Raw genomic sequence first — 22661 nt, forward strand, 5'->3', positions numbered from 1 at the left:
TGTTTTGACACAGTTTCATAAGCATCCAAAAATTATACATTAGTATTGTCCAGATTACGTATTGTTCTACGAAAACAAACAGGAGATTTTTATCGATTGGCTCAATATTAAGATCCATTGGCCAACATTAGTGCCATTATCCCTATCACCCCTTTTGATGCACTTACACAGTTTTCAATTGAGAGCTTTCTATGTCATAAAATTTCCTGTGATTTTCAAAACCTATGCTCTCAGGATCTTGTATTTATTATTTACCCATTAAAATAAAAATAAATATAAAGGATCGAAATTTTGCAAGACCTTTTCCTTCATGATACCAATACTTTTTGGAAAGTGTAAATCGCAAGAGTAAGCTATACTGATACATGCCGCTTTCCTATCGCTAAACGGGGAATCCTCAGAGTTAAACTTTTGTAGTGATGAGCCATTTATAGCCAGATTTACTTTCATTCTTGGATAGTACGAACGCGATGGAGGCTGCAATGAGAGTTTCGTCTCGAAAAACTGTTCTCTTATTTGGAATTATCAATTTGCTTCTTCCAAATGGGGCATTTTCAAATAAAACCTCTATGTTTCCGCAAGATTTTCCCAATCAGGTGAGTATTATTTGGGAGCATATTATTGTGTTTTCTTGGTGTTATTAATAGAACATTTTTGTTTTTATTCTGATTAATTTAATAGCCGTGTGATCTAGCTAATGGTAAGGAAGGTGTGTGCGTATATGGATATCTCTGTCATGATAGCATAATTAACATCGATGGAAATGGCGTAATTGATTTGCGATTCTCGGATGTCTGTGAAGATTATTTCTTGAAGTGCTGTTCAAAGGAAACGGTAAGTTTTTAGCATGTAGTGATAAACAAGGCTTCATATAGATCATATCTGAGTTCGAGAGTTTTTTCTTTGTGATTAATTTGAGCTTGCATTTGGAAACAACGTGTTATGTTGAGGGATTGAAATATAATACATCAATCATTGTCGAATGCAGATAAGGGGAAAGCAAAATTACTTGATTTGGTACAAGGGAACATTATGCATAGTATCAAATCTATAAGAATTTGTAGGGTTGTTTTTTCAACCCATCAATATGCCAAACGGCGAATCCAAAAAACTCAACCTTATCCAATTTGCTTGAAACTTTTCATAATTTCATAATTGTTATGGGCAATCAATAACATTTTTGCAAAAATTCAGATGTTTTGAATTTTGTGAAAGTTCTAAAAATTACGTCTTTGAAATTTTTCACAGAAACGGCATTTCTGATCAAAATAACGTCTGAGATAAATTGATAGAGAAAATAATTCAATCAAAGTGTTTTGTTACTTCATACGTGAAGTTTACGATTTTCAGAGTTGGAAGGATTTTAGTGCGATAATTTATTAGCTAGAGAAAGTTCTGAAGAGTATAGACTGATAGTTCCGGTAGAGTACGGCAGTGTGAAAACTGAACAGAGGTTGAATTGAGGAAAGGGCTATTAATGCGACAATACTAATCAAATGTGCACTCATTTACGTAACTCACACTTTGATGGGTGAGGGGTTTTGAGGCATTTCCTCAAATCCACAGGTAAAAGAGTGTGCTTTTGACTTGCTCATATACTGTCTGAGACTGTGGAATAGTTCTAACAACGGTTATCACTACCTTAACCTCCACGTTACCGAAAGCATGTGTTATAATGCAACTATTATTTACCTAACTATTGCAGCAGTAAGATGGTGCAAATAAAAGTGCATGCTTTTTTTCGATTTTTGACATTTTTATTAAAAAAAAAACTCCTGAAAAATGCAATCTTTTGCAATGTTTAAAATTATGGGCAGTTAAAAATTAACAAAAATCGTACAACAAAAGCTTTTGTGATATTTTTTGAAATTTTAAAATGTGTTTCATGAAATTTATTTTCAAACAACAATGTTTGAGACAATTAAAACATTTTCTGTGAAAAAAAAAAATACACAAAAAAACGTACTAACAAAAAGTTACAAAATTTGACCAAAAGTTTTTGTTCTACACTTTGTGTTAGTGACGAACATCTGCAGATTTTTGTATTAGCTAAATTTCAAACAAAATTAAATGACTTGAGCAAAACAATTACATGGAGCCGTTAAAATGAACAAGCATCTACGTCCTGAACTGCTTGAATAACAATAAAGTGACTCAGAATGCACGAAATTACACTTTTTGAAGCTATGCCATTGACGAAAAAATTAATGAGAATTTGACAAAGGTTTTTTTAAGGATCAAGTCTATCAATGTCTATGTGAAAAACAATTTTGTCAATCTCTGATCTGATAAATCTCAGCACTGGCCCGTAGTTTTTTATTATTCCACAAGTTTGCATTTTTCATAAGAGTATATCTGATCTAAAAAAAAATAATACTGCTTTTGTTATTGTTGTTGTCAACAAATGGACGTCAAAAGCTTCCGAAAACGTCCACTAGGAGCGCTGTAATAAAGAAAAGAGTTTGTTGAGTGAGCCAAGGTTTAAAACAAATAACACATTTTTTTTCAAGAGTAGATTGTTTTAATAATCCAAATAGTGTCAGTCTTTCCTCGTCGTCCTCTACACTGAGTGAAAACATCCGCTATACTTCGAGTGATGATTGCATAACACAGTGTTTCTTATAGGCATTGGTTTCTGGGGTAAAATGCACCAGTTAAGGAAATCAAGGTGTTTTCTCGCTAAAATTAAAAGCAACAGTGAATTGTCTAAATTCTCTTAAGCATTATTTACTGGTTTAATCTGGATATGCAACTAATCGAGGCAAACTACAACCATGCTGTTTATTTAACTCTTTATTTGTTCCAAATTCAAAATAAATTACATTTAATTTTAACCTAGGTGCTCCAGCTACTACAGTAACTTACCAGCCTTAATTGTTATGATATATATATATCTAAGTGATTTTAAATTGTTCCTGCCTTGGCAATTCAGTATTTTAAACAGTTTTTTAAAACCTGCATGTCAGTACAACAATTGAAATCTTAAAACTAAAAACTAAAACTAAATCTTATCTAAGTTTAAAGGGAATTAATCGTTACAATTGAGGATTGCAACGATTTTTGCCTGAAATTATTAATTATTTTGTTGGACATTTGTTCTAAAGTCTCAAAATTCGAAATTCTATGTACCTCGGTAGTACTGTACCAGGGAGGCAACATCAAAATTATCTTCAGAACTTTGTTCTGAATCCTTTGAAGTGCTTTTTCCCTGGTAGTACTACAACTAGACCATATAGGCACAGCTTAAAGCAAGGTCGATCTGAGAACTTGTTTAAATATTAGAAGTTTATTCGTCAGTTTGGACTTCCTGTTTATAAGAGGATTCAAACATTTTATATATTTGTTACATTTGGCTTGAATGCCCTCAATGTGATCTTCAAAAGTTAATTTTTGGTCAAGTATTAATCCAAGATATTTCACTTGGTTTGACCACGAAATTGGAACTCCGTTCATAGTGACTATGTGACTAATATTAGGTTTCAAAAAGGAAGCTCTAGGCTTATGTGGAAATATTATAAGTTGAGTTTTGGAAGCGTTGGGAGAAATCTTCCATTTTTGTAAATAAGAAGAGAAAATATCTAAGCTTTTCTGCAGTCTACTGCAAATAACACGAATACTTCTTCCTTTAGCGGAAATACCTGTGTCATCAGCGACCTAAGATTTGTGGCAAATCAGGGAGGTCCGAAGTGAAAATGTTATACAATATAGGCTCAATAATGCTACCCTGAGGAACTCCTGCTCTAACAGTTAGTCGTTAAGATTAGGAAATTTGATAATTTCCCCGCAGAGTTCTACCAGTTAAATAATTTTGAACTAATTTCATAATATAGACTGGTAAATTAAACTTTTTCAATGTAGCAATCTGTTACCAGCGGGTAACATTGCTGACTTAAAAATTAAATAACACGGAAGAGATAGAATGTTTATATTAGGGAATTGATTTATTCCGATTTGTAACGGCAAGTTTGAATGCGCGGGCGGCTGAGATCAGAAGAGTGACCGAACAGCTAATGTGTGAGTGCTAATGGTGGGTGGATGGAATCCACTGAACCTGAATGAAGTTGGGGCAGAAACTCTCTCGGGGGAGAGCCAGTGAGCGCATGATCGGGAGCAGAGAACGACAACGGTGCGAAGGCAGTCGGGATCGAGCTACAGAAAGGAGATCACGGAGTGAACCTTGTTCGTGTAGTTCACGGACGAAGAGTCTAAGTGACCAATTTCTGCCACCTCGACGTCGTGGCTTCGCCTTACCACGAACGGTCTTAGAAAAAGCTGTGTTGGATGACCTTCCGTGCCTGCTCCGCCAAGCAACATTCATCGCGTCGGTAACGCTAACGAGCACCTACGCTGCCGGGGATCCGGCCCGCATCTGGCCTCAGGCGAACAGTCAACCTCCATCACCGCCGCCATTGTCTTGGCTATTACTAGTGCCAAGCCCTGTCCAGTGGCGTCCCCACCGGCCAGCCACCACAATAGCACGCCTTGATCGGAGCCACCGCCTTTGTGTGGGTTGCTACCGAGCTACGGACGAGAAATACCACTGGTCACTGCGTCACCGAGTACCCCGCGAAGTCCTACTAGCTTCGCCGGCACCAAGAGATCACCCTGGTCGTGGCCATTAGCTCGGCCCATGTAGTGGCCGCCATCACGTTCATCTCCACTTCACCCCAAAGTCTCACCTGCACCGTTGCCATCGGCGCCCACCGCCCGCACTTGTAACCTTCGAAGAAGTTTCCACCTAGAAATGATGGCTTGGTGAGAAATTTGAACTAATATCTACAGGAATATTGTCAGTAAATGTAAATAATCATGCAAAGAAAGTTTAAATTATATAAAGAAAAAGACGATTAAATGCAATAAATGAAATTAAATTAAATTTTGAAATTATCATGCTGAAAGAGGATATAATTCGTTGTCACGCTGTCCTGGAAAAAAAAACAATTTCAGAAGACTAGCATGGTGCAAAAATATGGGATGTGCTGCCAAATGAGACGGATTGTATCTCTTTTGAGCATTGTAGAAGCAGCTAGGGCCATCTAAAATCTAGGTAGTGTTAGGGCGACTCGCATGTTCGAATTCGACCGGGCTGCCGATACTCGAACCCAACTGCTCGAACGCACGAAGTGAGCCGAAGGCGCGCAGACTCAGGCGATCGAGGATGGCGTGATGATCGTACGATGAGTTGGAATGCTACCTAACTTATCTTGGCAAAGCTATATAAGCTCACTTCACCCCCACAAAAGTCTCTTAATCCTGGGAAGTGAAGTTATACGGAGTGTTCGACAAAATTTTCTAAAAAAAAATAATAACAGAAGTTCTTTTGCCGCGTTACCTTTGATCGGTCGCTAAACGTCAAGGAGTGTTCTCGCATTCGAGTAACGTTGTGCCCAATTCCAACCGTGTTCCGCAAACTTAGAAAGTGGTCCTGTGAATCTTTTGGACATTTTTTTCTAAACGACACGTGTTGAAGAGCGTGCAGTGATAGTTTGTAGCTACCGGTCAGAAGCCAAATAGTTCCGGAGTGCTATCCACGCTAGACCGCTTCCCAGGCTGTCGAACGGACCGTCCGTCACCATACGGTCCTCTCCAAAAACTCCATCAACGCACCGTACCATCGGAAAGTGCGAAGAAGCTAGCGGTTTCATCGAGGAGGCGTGTTAGGCGGTCGGCCGAGCGCGGGAACGAGGTCAGCGATCCACGTGGTGCACCACCAACGAGGCAGTGGTAGCAGTGAGCAGCATCAACGAGAGAACAGTGAGTCAAAAGTGTCTAAAAAAGTTCCAATTCCATTTTGAATAAATTTTTAAAAGTTTAAAATTCAATCTAATTTGCTTGTGTCGCGAACATCTTTTGCATGCACCAAAGAAATCGATCTAGTGTGGTTTCCTTTACGATGGTTGGAGTGTTTCGCCTTGAGTCTTTTCCTAGCGTGGTTTTGTGCCGACCCTGAGTTTTATTATTTGGTGAGCTAGTCCGGCAAACTAGTAAAGACGGCCGTCCCGGCAACGGGTGGAAGTCTTCATTAGTTACAATTGGCGATCCTCGTTAAAAAATATTCAGAAAATTGTGTGGCTTCTCCCACAATTTTCACCGCGCTAGAGGAGACTCACGATCCTCTTCAAAAGTGTTCGTGATTGAATTGAGTTTTAATTTCAATTCCAATAGTGCACCGAGTGTTAAAAGGTCCGTTTGATCATTTGCAAATACGGGAAAAAAACTGCTAACGAAAAGCAGCCCAGAAAATCATCTTTTGTTATCAGGCAAAGTGAAACTCTAAAAAAACAAAATCACGTGATTCGATACGATTTCTCATCTCTTTGCATTGAAGTGTTCTCTACTAAATTTGCCTATTGTTGCGAAGCAGATCAGTTTTGATTCTCCTTTGGTGTTTTTCTAAAATTTTATTTAATTTTGCTCGTGATTCCATACGCACAAGCAGTAACGATGGAGAACAGTAATGCGATTTCTAGTTTCGATGACTTGCAGGCGCATTTTAGTGACCTTCGGGTCGATTTTCTCAACGAAGATGAATTAGATTATGAGCTACAGATTCGAGGAATAGTTTGGGAAGAAGGTGCACGAATGGCTAGAAAACGTGGTAATTTGAGGGAAGCGTTGAAACAGGAAAGGCAATCGAATACGACATTACAGGTTATGTACAAATTAGATCCAGAAGTTGATTATTCATGTTGCATAGAAAAATACAATCAAGTGCTAGAAAGTTTGGTTGGCGCGCAAACAGCTCCACCACGTTGTCAATCGACTCTCCTGCATTTAGGTGCTCGTGTTGGTCGATTATTTCCACTTGTAGATGAAATTAGGCAGCAGAATTTGAAAATGGTTCTCGAGAAGGTTTTTGAGATGTTGAACTTTTTCTTCTACAAAAAGCGAACTCGTCAAAGGACATTGAGTTCCGAAAGTGATTTTTTCTTGACGGACTTGCTAACAGTTCCTACAACTACATCCAATTCGAACCCAAACCCATCTCCTGGTCTTCCACCAAACCCGTTAGTCGAAAATGAAAATGCCGTCGGACTGTTAGATCCTGAAGACGAAGATTTAGTTCAATGTTTGCAGAGGTTAGGTTGTATGAATGTCACAAACAGTTCCGGTGATTTCAAAAAGGATTTCCGGGAAGCCATGTTGACTTTCGAACATGAGTTATACTTGTTGCGAACTTTGAAGCAGAAAACACAAGCAAAGCTCACCACACAATTGACATCCACCTTACCCACCACACAGTCGGTGAACATAACCGCAATTTCAAGTGCTCGATTTTTGAATCCACCAACAACGGTTGTGAACGTTTTGAACGTGCCAAGAGTCACTACATCAGTTAGTATTCCGAACCCACCGGTAGTATCTTCGCTTAATTTTGCTAGTACATCTACTACCACGATTACTTCTTCGCTCCCAAGTGTTTCAATCCCGTTGTCAAACCCATATTATTTCGGCGGTTACCCACCGATAACAACAGGTTATAGTTACCCCACTCCGATTTCAGCTGCATCATTCTTCGCGAACCCAGCAGATAGATGGCATCCAAATGTGTATGGCACAAATCCAGTAGGATATTTTAATACATATTATCAGCCTGCTCCGTACAACCCGCTGCATGTTCCGCATTCGATGTCTATCCCGGTAGTTACAACAACACCATCTGCATCAGTTATTCCACCGATTTCGAATCCAAACCCCTTTGTTCCAACAACGTTGATCCCAACGATTCCTCCGATTCCACTCGTACCCCCTCGTCTGCCGACTGTTCCACCTCAGTCATCATACAGCCACAAGTCGTTGCCAGTTTCCAAATGGAAAATAGACAAATACGCAGGCACCGATCAAGGCAGCAATTTGAATGAGTTTCTGGTGTTAGTCCAGCAGTTGTCGCTCGCTGAGAGGATCTCAGAGCAAGAACTGTTCGACTCAGCCTTCCACTTGTTCACTGGTCCTGCTTTGAATTGGTTCATGTCGATGAGTTCTAAAGGCTATTTGAGAGACTGGAACCACATGGTTGAGGAGCTGAGAAAATCGTTCGTGCATCCAGAGTTAGATTCTCTAGTGCGCTCAAAAATATATCAACGTCGACAACAGAGAAACGAGTCTTTTCAAGATTATTACTACGACATGGAAAAATTGTTTCGATCTATGACTATTCCGATGAATGACTCAGAAATGTTAGATGTAGTTAAACGAAATATGCGAGGTGATTATAAAAAGTATCTTTTATGGAAATCCACTGAGACTCTTCAACAATTGGTTGATGCAGGTCGTCAGATTGATGCTTCAAATTTTTCGCTTTACAACAAAATGTTTGGCTCTGAAAAATCAACCAACGTTGTAAATGAATTTAAACCGCGGAATCAGGAGAATAAACAAATTTCTAACCCACGACAAAACCCTGAGTCTGATTCTAAGAAACAAAAACCACCTCAGAGCAATAATAATTACAAACAAAATAAGGAACAGCCCAAATCCAACACAAAACCAAACGGTTTGTCATGCAACAAATCTGAACCAAAGCCTTCTCCAGGACGAGAAAATCCTCAGGAAGGAAACTCGAACAATATCCGTTCCTTAGACAGTTTGATTGCTGCTCACAAACCCCCTGAGATGAATCAATGTATTTATTGTAGATTTACCAACCACACAATAGATCAGTGCCGATCGAGTAAAGGTCTTTTTTGTAGAATGTGCGGATTTAAAGGATTCGACACCCAAAACTGTCCGTATTGTAAAAAAAACGGCTTTCAGACGATCGAAAGTCGCCGGTCGTCAACGTCATCCGCATAAATTCTTTTGAAGATTCCGTTACTCCTTTCGAATTTTGGGAACCATCTTTAGAGGACATGTATTCTAAAGGAGGTCCTAATGTACAAGTTATTACTAATTCAGTTCCTAATGATAATAGGCCTTACGCTAAAGTAAAATTATATGGTTATGTAACCAAAGGTTTACTTGATTCAGGTAGTAATATAACCCTAATTAGTGACCGAATTTATCAAAAATTAAACAACACCAAGCTACACGTTTTGAAAACCCCAATTGAAATACGTTCCGCTAGTGGGACGCAGTTAATGGTACTTGGAAAATTGTATATACCTTTTACATTCGACAATCAAGTTCGAATACTTTCAACTCTAGTTATAGAAAATTTGGTGGTTGATTGCATCCTTGGGATGGATTTTTGGAAACGATTCGGTATTTCTCCGTCCATTCAACAAAGTGCGTTAATTGAAGAAATGAACCCAATCCCTGAAGAGTCACGGCCATCTTTGTCCGAGACCGAATTAGCGCAACTCGAGGAGATCAAAACCCGTTTCAAAGTAGCGATCCCTGAAGAAATTTCGTCAACCCCACTTATTACTCATCGTATAGACATTCAAGACGAATGGAAAAACAAGCCCGCAGTTCGTCAGTACCCTTACACTGTGTCACCGAAAATTCATCAGAAGGTTGCTGAAGAACTCGAACGGATGCTCCGGATAGGAATAATCGAAAGGTGTCACTCAGATTGGTCTCTCAACGTCGTTCCGGTCATCAAACCCACGGGAAAAGTCCGCTTATGTCTTGATGCTCGCAAGATAAATGAACGCACAGTACGGGATGCGTATCCTCTACCTCACCCCGGTAGAATATTAGGCCAATTACCTCGAGCGAATTACCTTAGCACCATCGACCTGTCTGAAGCATTTTTGCAAATTCCTCTTGAGTCTTCTTCTCGTCGGTATACAGCATTCAGCGTCCAAGGAAAAGGGATGTTTCAGTTCACCAGGCTACCCTTTGGCTTGGTCAACAGTCCAGCGACATTGTCTCGTCTTATGGACCAAGTCTTGGGGCATGGTGAACTGGAACCCCGAGTGTTTGTATACTTAGATGACATAGTCATCGTAAGTGAGACCTTTGAAGAGCACGTCTTGTTGCTCAAAGAAGTCGCACGTCGTTTAAAGGCAGCAAATCTGGCAATAAATTTAGAGAAATCTAAATTCGGCGTACATGAATTGCCTTTCTTAGGTTACTTGCTGTCCACTCAAGGATTACGTCCGAATCCAGAAAAGGTTAAAGCTGTAGTGGAATATGAGCGCCCAACAACAATTACCAAATTACGTAGATTTTTAGGTATGTGTAATTATTACCGTAGATTTATAGAGGATTTCAGTGGATCTACTACCCCACTGACCGATCTTTTAAAAACAAAAAGTAAAGTTCTGGGATGGAATGAACGAGCTGAAGAAGCTTTCTGTGTTATTAAAGAAAAGCTCATCTCAGCTCCCATCCTCATGAGTCCCGACTTTTCTAAGGAATTCTGCATACAAACTGACGCCAGCGACGTAGCGGTTGCCGGTATACTTACTCAAGAGCAAGATGGCTCCGAAAGAGTAATTTCTTACTTCTCCCACAAACTCACCACACCTCAACGCAACTATCATGCGTGTGAGAAGGAGACTTTAGCGGCGTTGTTAGCTATCGAAGCATTTCGAGGGTATGTAGAAGGAGCCCACTTTACTTTGATAACTGACTCGTCAGCTTTGTCTCACATAATGACCACTAAGTGGAAAACAGCATCACGCTGCAGTCGTTGGTGCCTATCTTTGCAGCAGTATGACATGAAAATCATACATAGAAAAGGCAGGGACAACATAGTCCCAGACGCCCTTTCGAGGAGCGTTGCACTTGTCTGCACTAGGTCGACTTCTTCTTGGTATGAGACCACTCTCAAAAAGGTTCAGGACAGTCCCGATGATTTTGTCGATTTTCGCATAGAAGACGGCAACCTCTGGAAATTCGTTTCCACTCCCAATCTTCCATACGATCATCGGTATGAATGGAAGTTAGTTCCTCCCCCTGAAGATAGAGAAGATTTAATCCGTCTTCACCACAATGAGTCAATGCATCTTGGCGTAGACAAGACGATTGATCGCATAAAGCAGCGATACTATTGGCCAAGGTTAGCCGCAGAAGTACGCGAACACATTCATAATTGTAGTACGTGTAAGGAAGTCAAAGGTGCTTCTGTACCCGTAGTCCCCTTGATGGGTGATCAAAGGATCACAAAACACCCATGGCAAATAATTGCGATGGATTTCATTGGTCCCTTGCCTCGAAGCAAAAAGGGCAACCAACATATTCTGGTAGTACTCGATTTATTTAGCAAGTGGATTATGCTCACCCCCATCCGCAAGATCGATAGTGTGTCTATGTGTCGTATAGTCCGCGATCAGTGGTTCTTTCGAAACTCCACCCCTGAAGTTATCATAACAGATAACGCGTCATGTTTCCTATCTAAAGAGTTCAAGTCCTTGTTGGAGCGGTTCAATATTCGACATTGGTTAAACGCCAAATATCATTCTCAAGCAAACCCCGTAGAAAGGGTTAATCGCACAGTGAATGCTGCCATAAGGACCTATGTCAAGGAAGACCAAAGGTTATGGGATTCAAAACTGTCGGAAATTGAAACCATCTTAAACTCCTCCGTCCATTCCGTGACTAAAATGACCCCGTTCTTCATAACTCATGGTCACGAGCTCTTTGTTAAAGGCTCGGATCATAAGGATCTACCCGCAGAGAATGATCAAACCCTTGAACAGCGTTCAGATAATCAGAGGAAACTTTTCGATAGGATTTATGAGATCGTTGAAAAGAATCTTAAGGATGCCCATGAGTCAAGTAAACAACGGTACAATCTGAGACATCGTCAATATGCGAAAGATTTAGAGCTAGGTCAGCAAGTCTACTATAGGAATATGAGACAGTCGAGCGCTGTTCAGAATTATAACGCGAAGTATGGAGCAATGTATCTTCCTGCCCGAATCAAATCTAAACTTGGTTCCTCCTCGTACGAAGTTGAGGATCCGAACGGAAAATCTCTAGGAATTTGGCATGCGTCGCATCTTAAGCCAGGTTAATCTCTATTTCGTCGAAACAGCAACAGACGAGAACCTGCTCCGATGATAATTCCTTCAGGTTTAGAATAGGTTAAAAACTGCATACATGGAACCAAAATCTTCGTTTTCGTAGGTAAACAACCGTCGTAGAAAGTAGGTCAGTCTCGTCTAAATACTCTCGATTGATGGCTAAAAAAGAAAACAAAACAAAGTCACACAACAATAGAGTCATGTTCGAAAGCTCGTGTCACTATTCCCCATTAAACAAATAAATTTTCACAATTTTCCTCCCAAAATTGAAAATGTTGTTTTCAAGAATCACGTTGATCACGATCTGATGATTGTATCCGAATTAATTTGACAGTAATATTCGAACTTCGAAAATAACCAATTATAGTTCTTAACAATCGGTTCTGTTAAATTTAGCACAGATCTTAGTTTATTTTTACAATTTACTAGGTTAATACAGTAGGTATGAGAATTGTTTGCTCTGGATTCGCTGGAGACCTGAGGCAAAACGCCGCTGACGGTCAGTAAAAGGTACAACCTTCTAAATTGATACGGAGTCTAACGACGATGAACGTATATGACCCCGAATGAACGAGCACAATTTCTGATCCGGACTGTAGAGACTATTTTGAAAGATAACATTTTTTTTAAATAAGTTGTTTCTTAGATAATTGTGTCTAAAACCTCCAGATTACCTTCAGACAATTGCGTCTAAAGTCCCATGGCTACAATATAGGTTAAGTGGACTAATAGTGTACAGGTTAAGTCGTTATTTTAGGGTGTACAGTTAGTAGTAAGTTTAGGTGTGAATGAGGATGTATGGATGAGTTAGGTTTAGGATAGGGTACCCGATCGAAAGAGAGAGTGATTGAGAATAATTTTCCTAGGCAATTTGAGCCTAAATTTGTTCCTCCTGAATGGAGGGAGTCAATAACGCAACAACGCAGCATAGCTTTTTGAGAGAGTTGATTTCTTAAAAGCAAGGTTATGATTGATGAAAATTTTTAAAATAAAATCGAATCGTTAATCACGTTGAAAAACAAAATAAGAGTTCACAAAACGCATGATAACAAGGATTAATAAATATTTTGATCCAGACCCTATATCCAGTGGTGTATCTATTTGAATGACGTTATAGCTTGATTTATTACATGAATTCTGTTCGAAAAATTACCCAAACAAGGTAATTTTTCCCCGAGGAGGAGGACATTGTAACCTTCGAAGAAGTTTCCACCTAGAAATGATGGCTTGGTGAGAAATTTGAACTAATATCTACAGGAATATTGTCAGTAAATGTAAATAATCATGCAAAGAAAGTTTAAATTATATAAAGAAAAAGACGATTAAATGCAATAAATGAAATTAAATTAAATTTTGAAATTATCATGCTGAAAGAGGATATAATTCGTTGTCACGCTGTCCTGGAAAAAAAAAACAATTTCAGAAGACTAGCATGGTGCAAAAATATGGGATGTGCTGCCAAATGAGACGGATTGTATCTCTTTTGAGCATTGTAGAAGCAGCTAGGGCCATCTAAAATCTAGGTAGTGTTAGGGCGACTCGCATGTTCGAATTCGACCGGGCTGCCGATACTCGAACCCAACTGCTCGAACGCACGAAGTGAGCCGAAGGCGCGCAGACTCAGGCGATCGAGGATGGCGTGATGATCGTACGATGAGTTGGAATGCTACCTAACTTATCTTGGCAAAGCTATATAAGCTCACTTCACCCCCACAAAAGTCTCTTAATCCTGGGAAGTGAAGTTATACGGAGTGTTCGACAAAATTTTCTAAAAAAAAATAATAACAGAAGTTCTTTTGCCGCGTTACCTTTGATCGGTCGCTAAACGTCAAGGAGTGTTCTCGCATTCGAGTAACGTTGTGCCCAATTCCAACCGTGTTCCGCAAACTTAGAAAGTGGTCCTGTGAATCTTTTGGACATTTTTTTTCTAAACGACACGTGTTGAAGAGCGTGCAGTGATAGTTTGTAGCTACCGGTCAGAAGCCAAATAGTTCCGGAGTGCTATCCACGCTAGACCGCTTCCCAGGCTGTCGAACGGACCGTCCGTCACCATACGGTCCTCTCCAAAAACTCCATCAACGCACCGTACCATCGGAAAGTGCGAAGAAGCTAGCGGTTTCATCGAGGAGGCGTGTTAGGCGGTCGGCCGAGCGCGGGAACGAGGTCAGCGATCCACGTGGTGCACCACCAACGAGGCAGTGGTAGCAGTGAGCAGCATCAACGAGAGAACAGTGAGTCAAAAGTGTCTAAAAAAGTTCCAATTCCATTTTGAATAAATTTTTAAAAGTTTAAAATTCAATCTAATTTGCTTGTGTCGCGAACATCTTTTGCATGCACCAAAGAAATCGATCTAGTGTGGTTTCCTTTACGATAGTTGGAGTGTTTCGCCTTGAGTCTTTTCCTAGCGTGGTTTTGTGCCGACCCTGAGTTTTATTATTTGGTGAGCTAGTCCGGCAAACTAGTAAAGACGGCCGTCCCGGCAACGGGTGGAAGTCTTCATTAGTTACACACTGTACCGGCGTCCTCTGAACCAGCGCCCCCTCCGAACTATCACCATCGCCGCCCACCGCCCGCAATGTACCGTCAAATCTAATAAACAGGTATTTAACAATTTACATAGTGTTGGGTAGGTTCTCCCGTGTCCGAAAAGTCTCCCACGCCTATACGCCCTGAGACCCGGAACCTACAAAGGTCTTGAGTGCCATCCCTGGAAGCTGCCGTTGTTCAAGACCAGCAGCTTGGGGTTTAGGGGGTTCCCTTCAGGAGCTCAGCACTTCCGGGGCATACAAAGCAGTCTTATAAATCAAACGCTTTCGAATGCTATTTCTATGTCTAGAAGAGCAACTCCAGTTGAGCAGCCTTCAGATTTGTTTGACTGAATTAAATTGTTAACTTTTAAGAGTTGATGAGTAGTTGAATGCCCATGGCCCAAACTGATCATCTGCAAAAATTGAGTTCGTATTGATGTGAAGCATAATTCTATTTAAAATTATCTTTTCAAAAAGTTTACTTATTGAAGAAAGCAAATTTATTGGACGGTAGCTAGAAGCTTCAGCTGGATTTTATACGGCTTCAAAATTGGTACAATTTTTGCATTTTTCCATTTATCAGGACAGTATGCCAAATGGAAACATCTGTTAAATAATTTTACCAAGAAATACAAGGTACTCTCTGGGAGTTTTTTGATGAGGATATAGAAAATTCCATTATAACCTGGAGCTTTCATATTATGAAACATTTTAGTTACAGATCTTACTTCGTCCATATCAGTCCCGAAGGAATCAATATGTTTTAATTTTCTCGAGAGAAAATATTCAGATAATCCCGAGCAACCTGATTCTCAATAGGACTAGTAAGACCCAAACTGAAATTATGGGAGCTCTCGAATTGCTTAGCAAGATTCTGAGCTTTTTCTGAATTTATGATCAAAATTTTACCACCTTCTTTAAGCGCTGGAATAGGTTTTTGAAGCTTTTTCAAAAATTTTGTGAGTTTCCAAAAGGGTTTGGAACTCGGGTCTAATTTAGAAACATTATTTTCAAAAGTTTGGTTCCTCAGGGCAGAGAATCGCTTTTTAATTTGTTTTTGCAAATCCCGCCAGATAACTTTCATCGTAGCAGTGTTGCTTCCACTCACTTGCTATAAAAAAATATTATTCGGAATTATACAATCATTAGATGTTATAATGATATGTTGTACTAGTAAGTAACAAGAAAAGGGTGTAAAGTATGTGTTTGACTCATAAAACCTGTCAATTTCAGAGCGTCGCAATCAGCGATCTTGTGATTCGTGAGCAGGGTTGCTTCCACTCACTTGCTATATTATTCAATTATCTTAAAGATAAATCGTCCAGCTAAAACCTTTGTAGGGGTAAGAGGTGGGACCATCATCATCATCATCATAAAAAAAAAGATTTTCTCAATTTTGAAATTATTAGGTGTTATAATGAAAGGCAAGTGTTTGACACATGAAACCTGTAAATTTCGCTTCCAGAGTGTTAAAATCAGCAATTTTATGATTCTTAAGCGCTCACTCAGAGTGAGCACTCGCGAGTCGTAAAATCGTAAAATTGCCTTTCAGCCTCTTCTTATATCTAACAAGTACAACATATCATTATAACATATAATGATTTCAAAAATCAAAAAAATCATTTTCTATAGCAAGTGAGGAAGCAAGCCTGTTCGTGAGCGTGCACTCAGAGTGAGCGCTCACGAGTCGTAAAATCGCTGATTGTGATGCACTCAAAGCAATATTGACAAATTTTATGTGTCAAACATATACTTCATGACCTCTTCTTGTAACTTACAAGCAGGGTTGCTTCCACTCACTTGCTAAAAAAAAAATGATTTTCTGAATTTTGAAATCATTCGATGTTATAATGATATTTTGTGCTTGTTAGATATAAGATGCGGATGAAAGCAAAGTGTTTGACTCATAAAAGCTGTAAATTTCGCTACCAGTGTGTTACAATAAGCGATTTTATGATTCGTGAGCGTTCACACAAAGTGAGCGCTCGCGAGTCTTAAATTCGCTGATTGTGACCATCTCAAAGCGAATTTGACAGGTTTAATGTGTCAAACACTTTCCTTTCAACCTCTTCTTGTATCTAACAAGTAAAAATTATGATTATAACATCTAATGATTCCAAAATTCAGAAAATCATGTTTTTATAGCAAGTGAGTGGAAGCAAGCCTGCTTACATTTTTTTTTAAATTCTTTATTTAAGAGATTTTTAGCCTTAGGCTAGTTCATCTCTAAGCCTGCTTACATGTACTAATTAGCATTATACTATTTCATGATTTCATAATTCCGAAAAACATTTTTTTATAGCAAGTGAGTGGAAGAAACCCTGCATGGAAGGATCACGTGTTCTCTGATTTTGTCTCCTACGGACATTTTTAAGACGAATCAAGAGCTGAAGATCATCGTCTATTATAATTGAATCGAATTTAACCTCGTATTTTGGCACTGAGGCAGCTCTTCCTTCAACTATAGAAGTAGTTAGAGATTCAAGAGTATAATTAACATCATCTTTGGTTTGCAAAGGAATGTTTGGATCAAAGCTATATTCCATAAATGTTCGATATTGCTCCCAATTAGCTCTATGCTAATTGAAAGTAGAGCTGTTGGGATTTGAAATTATTTCTTGGGATATTTCAAAAGTTACTGGAAGGTGATCAGAACCGAAGTCAGCATGGGTAACCAATTGGCTACAAATTTGACATGAATCAGTTAAGACCAAATCAATAGTTGAGGGATTTCTTGCTGAAGAAAAGCATGTTGGGCTGTTTGGATATTGAAAAGTGTAATAACCTGCAGAACAATCATCAAACAGAATATTACCATTGGAATTGCTTTGAACATTATTCCATGAGCAGTGTTTTGCATTGAAATCACCAATAATGAAAAATTTAGACCTATGACGGTTAAGTTTCTGAAGGTCACCCTTGAGAACATTCTTTTGCTTTAAACGTAAGTTGTTCAAATTTGGTTTCAACATAAATTCCCAAAGATTCAAAAACTTTGGTTTCAAATGAAGAAAGAATTTTAATTTTGATTCGTCTATGAACAATGATGGCAACGCCACCACAGGCTCCATCAATGCGATCATTTCTATAAATGAAATAATTTGCGCCCCTTTAACCTAATGGTCAGGTTTAAGGAACGTTTCAGTTAGAACGGCGATATGCACGTTATGAACTCTCAAAAAGTTAGATAGTTCATCTTCATTATCTTTAAGAGGGCGAGCATTCCAATTTAGCATATATAATGATTTAAAATCCAAAACTGAATTTCAAAATCATGACGATATTGTTTGCAAATTTTACTCCAGTTTGAATAGCAACAGACATGGAGTAAGATTTAAGCATTGCAGTAATCATTTCAATTAATGATTTCTGTAAAAAATCCATTTTCGGAGCAGTAATGCCTGTACCGGTTATAGTATATTGTATGGAAAGAACAATTATTCACAATAATCAGGGAAGTAAAATAAAAATTAGTCCTGCCGGGAATTAAATCCAGTCCTACTTAATAGCTGCGCCTTTACCGACTGAGTTAAAGGAGGCCCAAATGCATATATTAAAGCCTGGATTTTTTTTCTGTGTTTGTAAATTATGTAAACTTTTATGTAAACTCTAAAGAATAATAAAGCCCGTTGATCTCAGAAAAATGCGTCAATAAAGCTTCTAGTAAAACAAAGAAGAACACTAGCGTCACTTTTCGATAGGTCAAATCAAACTTTATCAATTGTCTTAATTGACTTTCTCTGTTGATTACCACAACAATCCAAACACATTTTCTGCTATTTTCGCCACATAGTTTGATAAAAGAAGGTATTACCTAAGCAGAACCCAAAAAGTCACACATAACAGATAATGTTTTTGATGCTGAGTTTTCAACGATAGAGAATGTCAAAAATTTAACGAAAATTTCATGTACGGACATTATTCTTTCAGCCATGTTTGGAAAATACAGGAACATGTGTTCCAGCTAGTAATTGTGGTGCCAACCTGGATGAGCACAATAACAAGAAATTCAAACAAACCGATGAATGTGATTGGAGTGGTTACAAATGTTGTCCAAACGACAAAATTGGAAAGGTATGTTACAATAATAAAAGTTTAATTAATTCGCACATTAAGATCTGATTTTCAACTGCAGAGTAAAGAGTCAAACCAAACTGATAAGGAAAGATGCGATTTGGATAGTCTTTGCGTACCACACGATCAATGTAAAGTAAATCCCGATGGTGACGGTTTATTGGAATCTAGATCATCAGATTGTAGTTCTCCTGGATACACGTGTTGTCCTGAAAGCATGATTAAGGCGCCATCGACAGTATCTAGTGACGTTCAGATCAATTCAATCGAACAGTACGAAGCATGCGATGATCACACTGTTTGTGTATCAGATGATCAATGTTTGGTTAAACCTGACGGTGTTAATATAATACAAAAGCGGGTATCGGTTTGTAGTGGAAGGAATCAGACCTGCTGTCCCAGGGACAAAGTAAAGGGTACTGATCCATGCAGTGAAGTTGGTGGTACTTGCATACAGGGGAATTCATGTCCAAATTCTTCTTCTTTGCAAATGGATTTAAGAATTTCGCAATGCGAAGAATCAGGATATGTATGCTGCATGCAAGATTCAACAGATGGGAGAGATCAATTCATTAACAAGGTAATTTCCAAGACTTACGTTTGCTGATACTTATTTTGATGGAGGTTCATTTTAGACATGTTCTGGAGGAAGCGGAAAATGTACTCCAAAAAAGCAGTGTAGGGGAACTACATACAGAGACCGAAATAAGGAATGTGGAGGTCTAGCATGTTGTGCAACGCTTCCAACTACAACTCCGAGTACAAGCGTTTTCACCAGAACCACTCGTAAACCTGTGGATATTGGAAATGAAGGAAAGGTAGTTTCTTTAATGTAAGTTCATGAATATTTGTCTACAATAAGCTATATCATTTCAGGCATGTTACAATAGAAAAGGGTCGTGTAGGATCGAAGGTTGCCTAGGAAAAAAATACAGCGATACAAATAATAATTGTGGAGGTTTAAATTGTTGTGCAGAAATCCAATTCGAACTAGAAACAGAGCCTCCGGTTGATCCAGTTCCATGTAATTCTATTGGTGGAAAATGTATGCTGGATGGAAATTGTCATAAGAAAACTGATTTCCCAGCTTACGACTGTGAACAAAATGAAGTATGTTGTTTAACTACTGCACAGGGAGTGGAGGGAGGTTCCGGGTCAGATGAACTTATAAAAGATTGCGGATATCGGAATGAGAACGGAGTAAAGTTCGGAACGACCGGTCGTGAGGATGGTGAATCGCAGTTCGGTGAGTTCCCTTGGATGGTTGCCATTATGGTCAATGAAAAGGGTAAGGTTAGATTTACCTGTGGTGGCTCACTGATCGATCCAGAAATAGTGCTAACTTCCGCCGAATGTGTTAAATCGTTCAGAAGGACACCAGACAAGTTGATTGTTCGTGCTGGTGAATGGGACATGGGCAGCACCAGAGAACCGATTCCCCATGAAGAACGCCGGGTGACCAAGATCAAAAGTCATCCCGATTTTAAAGCCAGTACTTTGGTTAACAATATTGCTCTATTGTTCTTGGATGACAAGTTTGATCAAGGCTCAACAATAAACACCGTTTGTCTTCCTCCTCAGAACTTTGTCATCGATAACGGTGAAGTTATTGCTACTGGCTGGGGTTCCACTCCACAGGATCGCACAAACTATCAACAAATTCTCAAGAGCATCGACTTGCAGTACGTCCAACGATCTGAATGTGAACGAGTTCTTCGCAAGGGTACGAAAAATCGTAGCTTCAAATTACATCGCAGCTTCATTTGTGCAGGGGGTGTGGCTGGTTTTGACACGTGTATAGGGGATGCAGGATCACCGATAGTGCATCTAGTTCCACATGATTTTGAATTTCGTTATTACGCCGTTGGTATGGTGTCCTGGGGCGTAGGATGCGGTAGGGCTGGCATGCCTGCCGCTTACACTGACATCGCATTCTTTAGGGACTGGATTGATAATGAAATGGAGCAGGAAGGTTTGCATGCTCATTATTACACATACACCAAACAAGAAGAAGACGAGGATGAACAATAAGATTATACGCAATTATTTACTGTTTCTGTATTCTGATATCACAGGCCATATTGGTTCATGGTTCTCACATCAGGAATAAAGACCTTTTCTTCGACCATTTTTTAGCTCTTTATTCCAAATTGATATTTATTTACATTCATGTTTTAACGTAGGTGCGGTTTTCATTTGCTGACATTGTGGACGGTATCCTCAAGTATCTCGATATTTCTGATCCTCTGAAAAGCATTGTTCTGGCAATGCTTCCTACTGTAAAGACCCTCTTGGAGCAAATTACATTGAATGGCCCCTCCTTGCAGCAATCATCTTCTTCGATGGATAATTTTCCAAACGACGTCAGGGATTTGATCACTGTTCGATATCTTTCAAGTTTTTTGTTCACAATAATGATTGTGATGCATTTGCTCTTGGCTCTCTTCATATATCGATCGACCTTTTTTTATTATTTTAACATTATTCGACTGGTCATAAGGAATCGCGTGGAGAAGGGGTACTTTTGGGAATTGAAAAGTGTCATTCCTTCTATAGAATTAATATTTTACAATTCCCATGTATAGAAGTTGTCACATGTCAGGCTATTATTGAAGCTAAGAACATTTGAATTGCTTTTGTATATATTCCTCCTACAGTCTCGGTTAATCACAAACAACTTTCAGATATATGATTGGTACTTCCTTCTTCACGGTTGATTATGGACGATTTTAATTCCAACGGTAAAGGCTGGGGAGAACTGTATGAAGACAATCGTTCTACTTTGAAATATGACCTCTACCTCTATAACCGTTCTACTTTGATATATACAAAATTGGGCGTACAGATGTCCTTAAGTTTAAGAAACACAGCTGTAAAAGCCCAATTTAAAGAGAAACGTTTCTGAAGTTTTGGTTGCTGAATCATCATACATTTATAAATTATTGGTACAGTATTGGATTTATTTGGTTGCGTTTATGAAAAGTAAGAGCTATTTGAGAAAAACGCTTTTTTCTTGAAATACCTTAGTATCTTAAAATACAATGAACTAAACTTCTTGAAATTTTGCTCATTTCTAGTCATAATAAAAATCATTAATATTTCACTATTTTTTTTTTTAAATTCGTGTAATACGTAAAAAGTTGAAAATCGAGCGTTTTACTAAAATAAATCTAACTTCATACAGGTTCTTCCAATAAAGTCCAAAACTATAGCGAAAAATCAATAAATATCGGTTCAACCGCCAGCCAATATTTAAAAAAATAATATATCTATTTACAATGTTTAAAAAAATCCACTAGAGTGTACGCTCAATTTTGCGATACGTTCTACTTTGATAAATATACGTCTGTGACAACTTCAATATGACAATTATTAACAATGGAGAAGTAACAGTAACAAATTAGACCTCACCCTTTGCTCTTAATCAATATCGTTGGGTTGCACGTGGAATGTGATCCAAGATCCCCACGGTAGTGATCACATGCCGATCAAAGTTTCAGTTGCCAGTGGGTTCAAGCCGTCGGAACCGACAGTGGGTTCAAGCCGTCGGAAATATCGATTGGGCAAAGTTCAAGACTGTGATAGATGAAGCACTAACGTCGGTAGAAGGGCTTCCACTGTTGGAGGATTAAAATTTCCTCTATAATCTTATCTTGGATAGCGCGCTTCAAGCTCAAACTCCTTGGTGGGGCCAGCAATGCACTGATGTTTATCGTAAATAGTCCGACACGTTTAAGCTTATCCGGAAACCTGCAACACCTGTGCATTTCGAAGCGTACTCGGCTCTTGAACGCGAACTAAAGAGCCTCATCAAGTCCAAGAAACGCGGATACTGGTGGCAGTTCGTGGGCGGATTATCACACGAAACATCGATGAATGCTCTTTGGAACGCGGCTCGAAGGATGCGTAACTGGTCTTCAAACAACAAGAGAGAGGAATACTCGGATTGTGGGATTCTCAAGTTCGCGTGAAAAGTACGGCCTGATTCCGTGCCGGCACAGTTGATTCCTTGCAAAACGACGAGTTCGGTTGACGAGAGCAGCCAGCCTTTTTTTATCGATGGTTATCGATGATTTCACTCACCCTGCCTCCGTGTGGCAATTCGGCTCTGGGGCTGATAGGGTTAACTTCTACTTGTTAAAGA

At 39.2% G+C, this 22661-nt stretch overlaps 1 protein-coding gene across 1 annotated transcript; it reads left to right on the forward strand.

The window, feature by feature from the left end:
• The first annotated feature begins 454 nt into the window (after window positions 1-454).
• On the forward strand, window positions 455-20569 carry LOC135710403 (uncharacterized). Its single transcript, XM_065232970.1, has 6 exons — window positions 455-596; window positions 682-834; window positions 18374-18517; window positions 18579-19097; window positions 19153-19335; window positions 19394-20569. Exons 1-6 carry the CDS (start codon window positions 471-473, stop codon window positions 20546-20548), a joined length of 2280 nt encoding a protein of 759 aa, XP_065089042.1. The 5' UTR covers window positions 455-470; the 3' UTR covers window positions 20549-20569.
• Window positions 20570-22661: the final 2092 nt, after the last annotated feature.

Source organism: Ochlerotatus camptorhynchus, unplaced genomic scaffold, assembly GCF_037179485.1.
Source record: "Ochlerotatus camptorhynchus isolate MF236.1 unplaced genomic scaffold, CSIRO-AGI_Acam_v1.1 ptg000380l, whole genome shotgun sequence".
Taxonomy (NCBI): domain Eukaryota; kingdom Metazoa; phylum Arthropoda; class Insecta; order Diptera; family Culicidae; genus Ochlerotatus; species Ochlerotatus camptorhynchus.

What these genes read in the sequence shown, in the direction of transcription:
- LOC135710403 (XM_065232970.1), top strand. Translation starts at nt 471, where the DNA reads ATGGAGGCTGCAATGAGAGTTTCGTCTCGAAAAACTGTTCTCTTATTT. An exon ending in CGCAAGATTTTCCCAATCAG is followed by an intron (nt 597 to 681) that starts GTGAGTATTATT and finishes TTAATTTAATAG; the next exon opens with CCGTGTGATCTAGCTAATGG. An exon ending in AGTGCTGTTCAAAGGAAACG is followed by an intron (nt 835 to 18,373) that starts GTAAGTTTTTAG and finishes TTATTCTTTCAG; the next exon opens with CCATGTTTGGAAAATACAGG.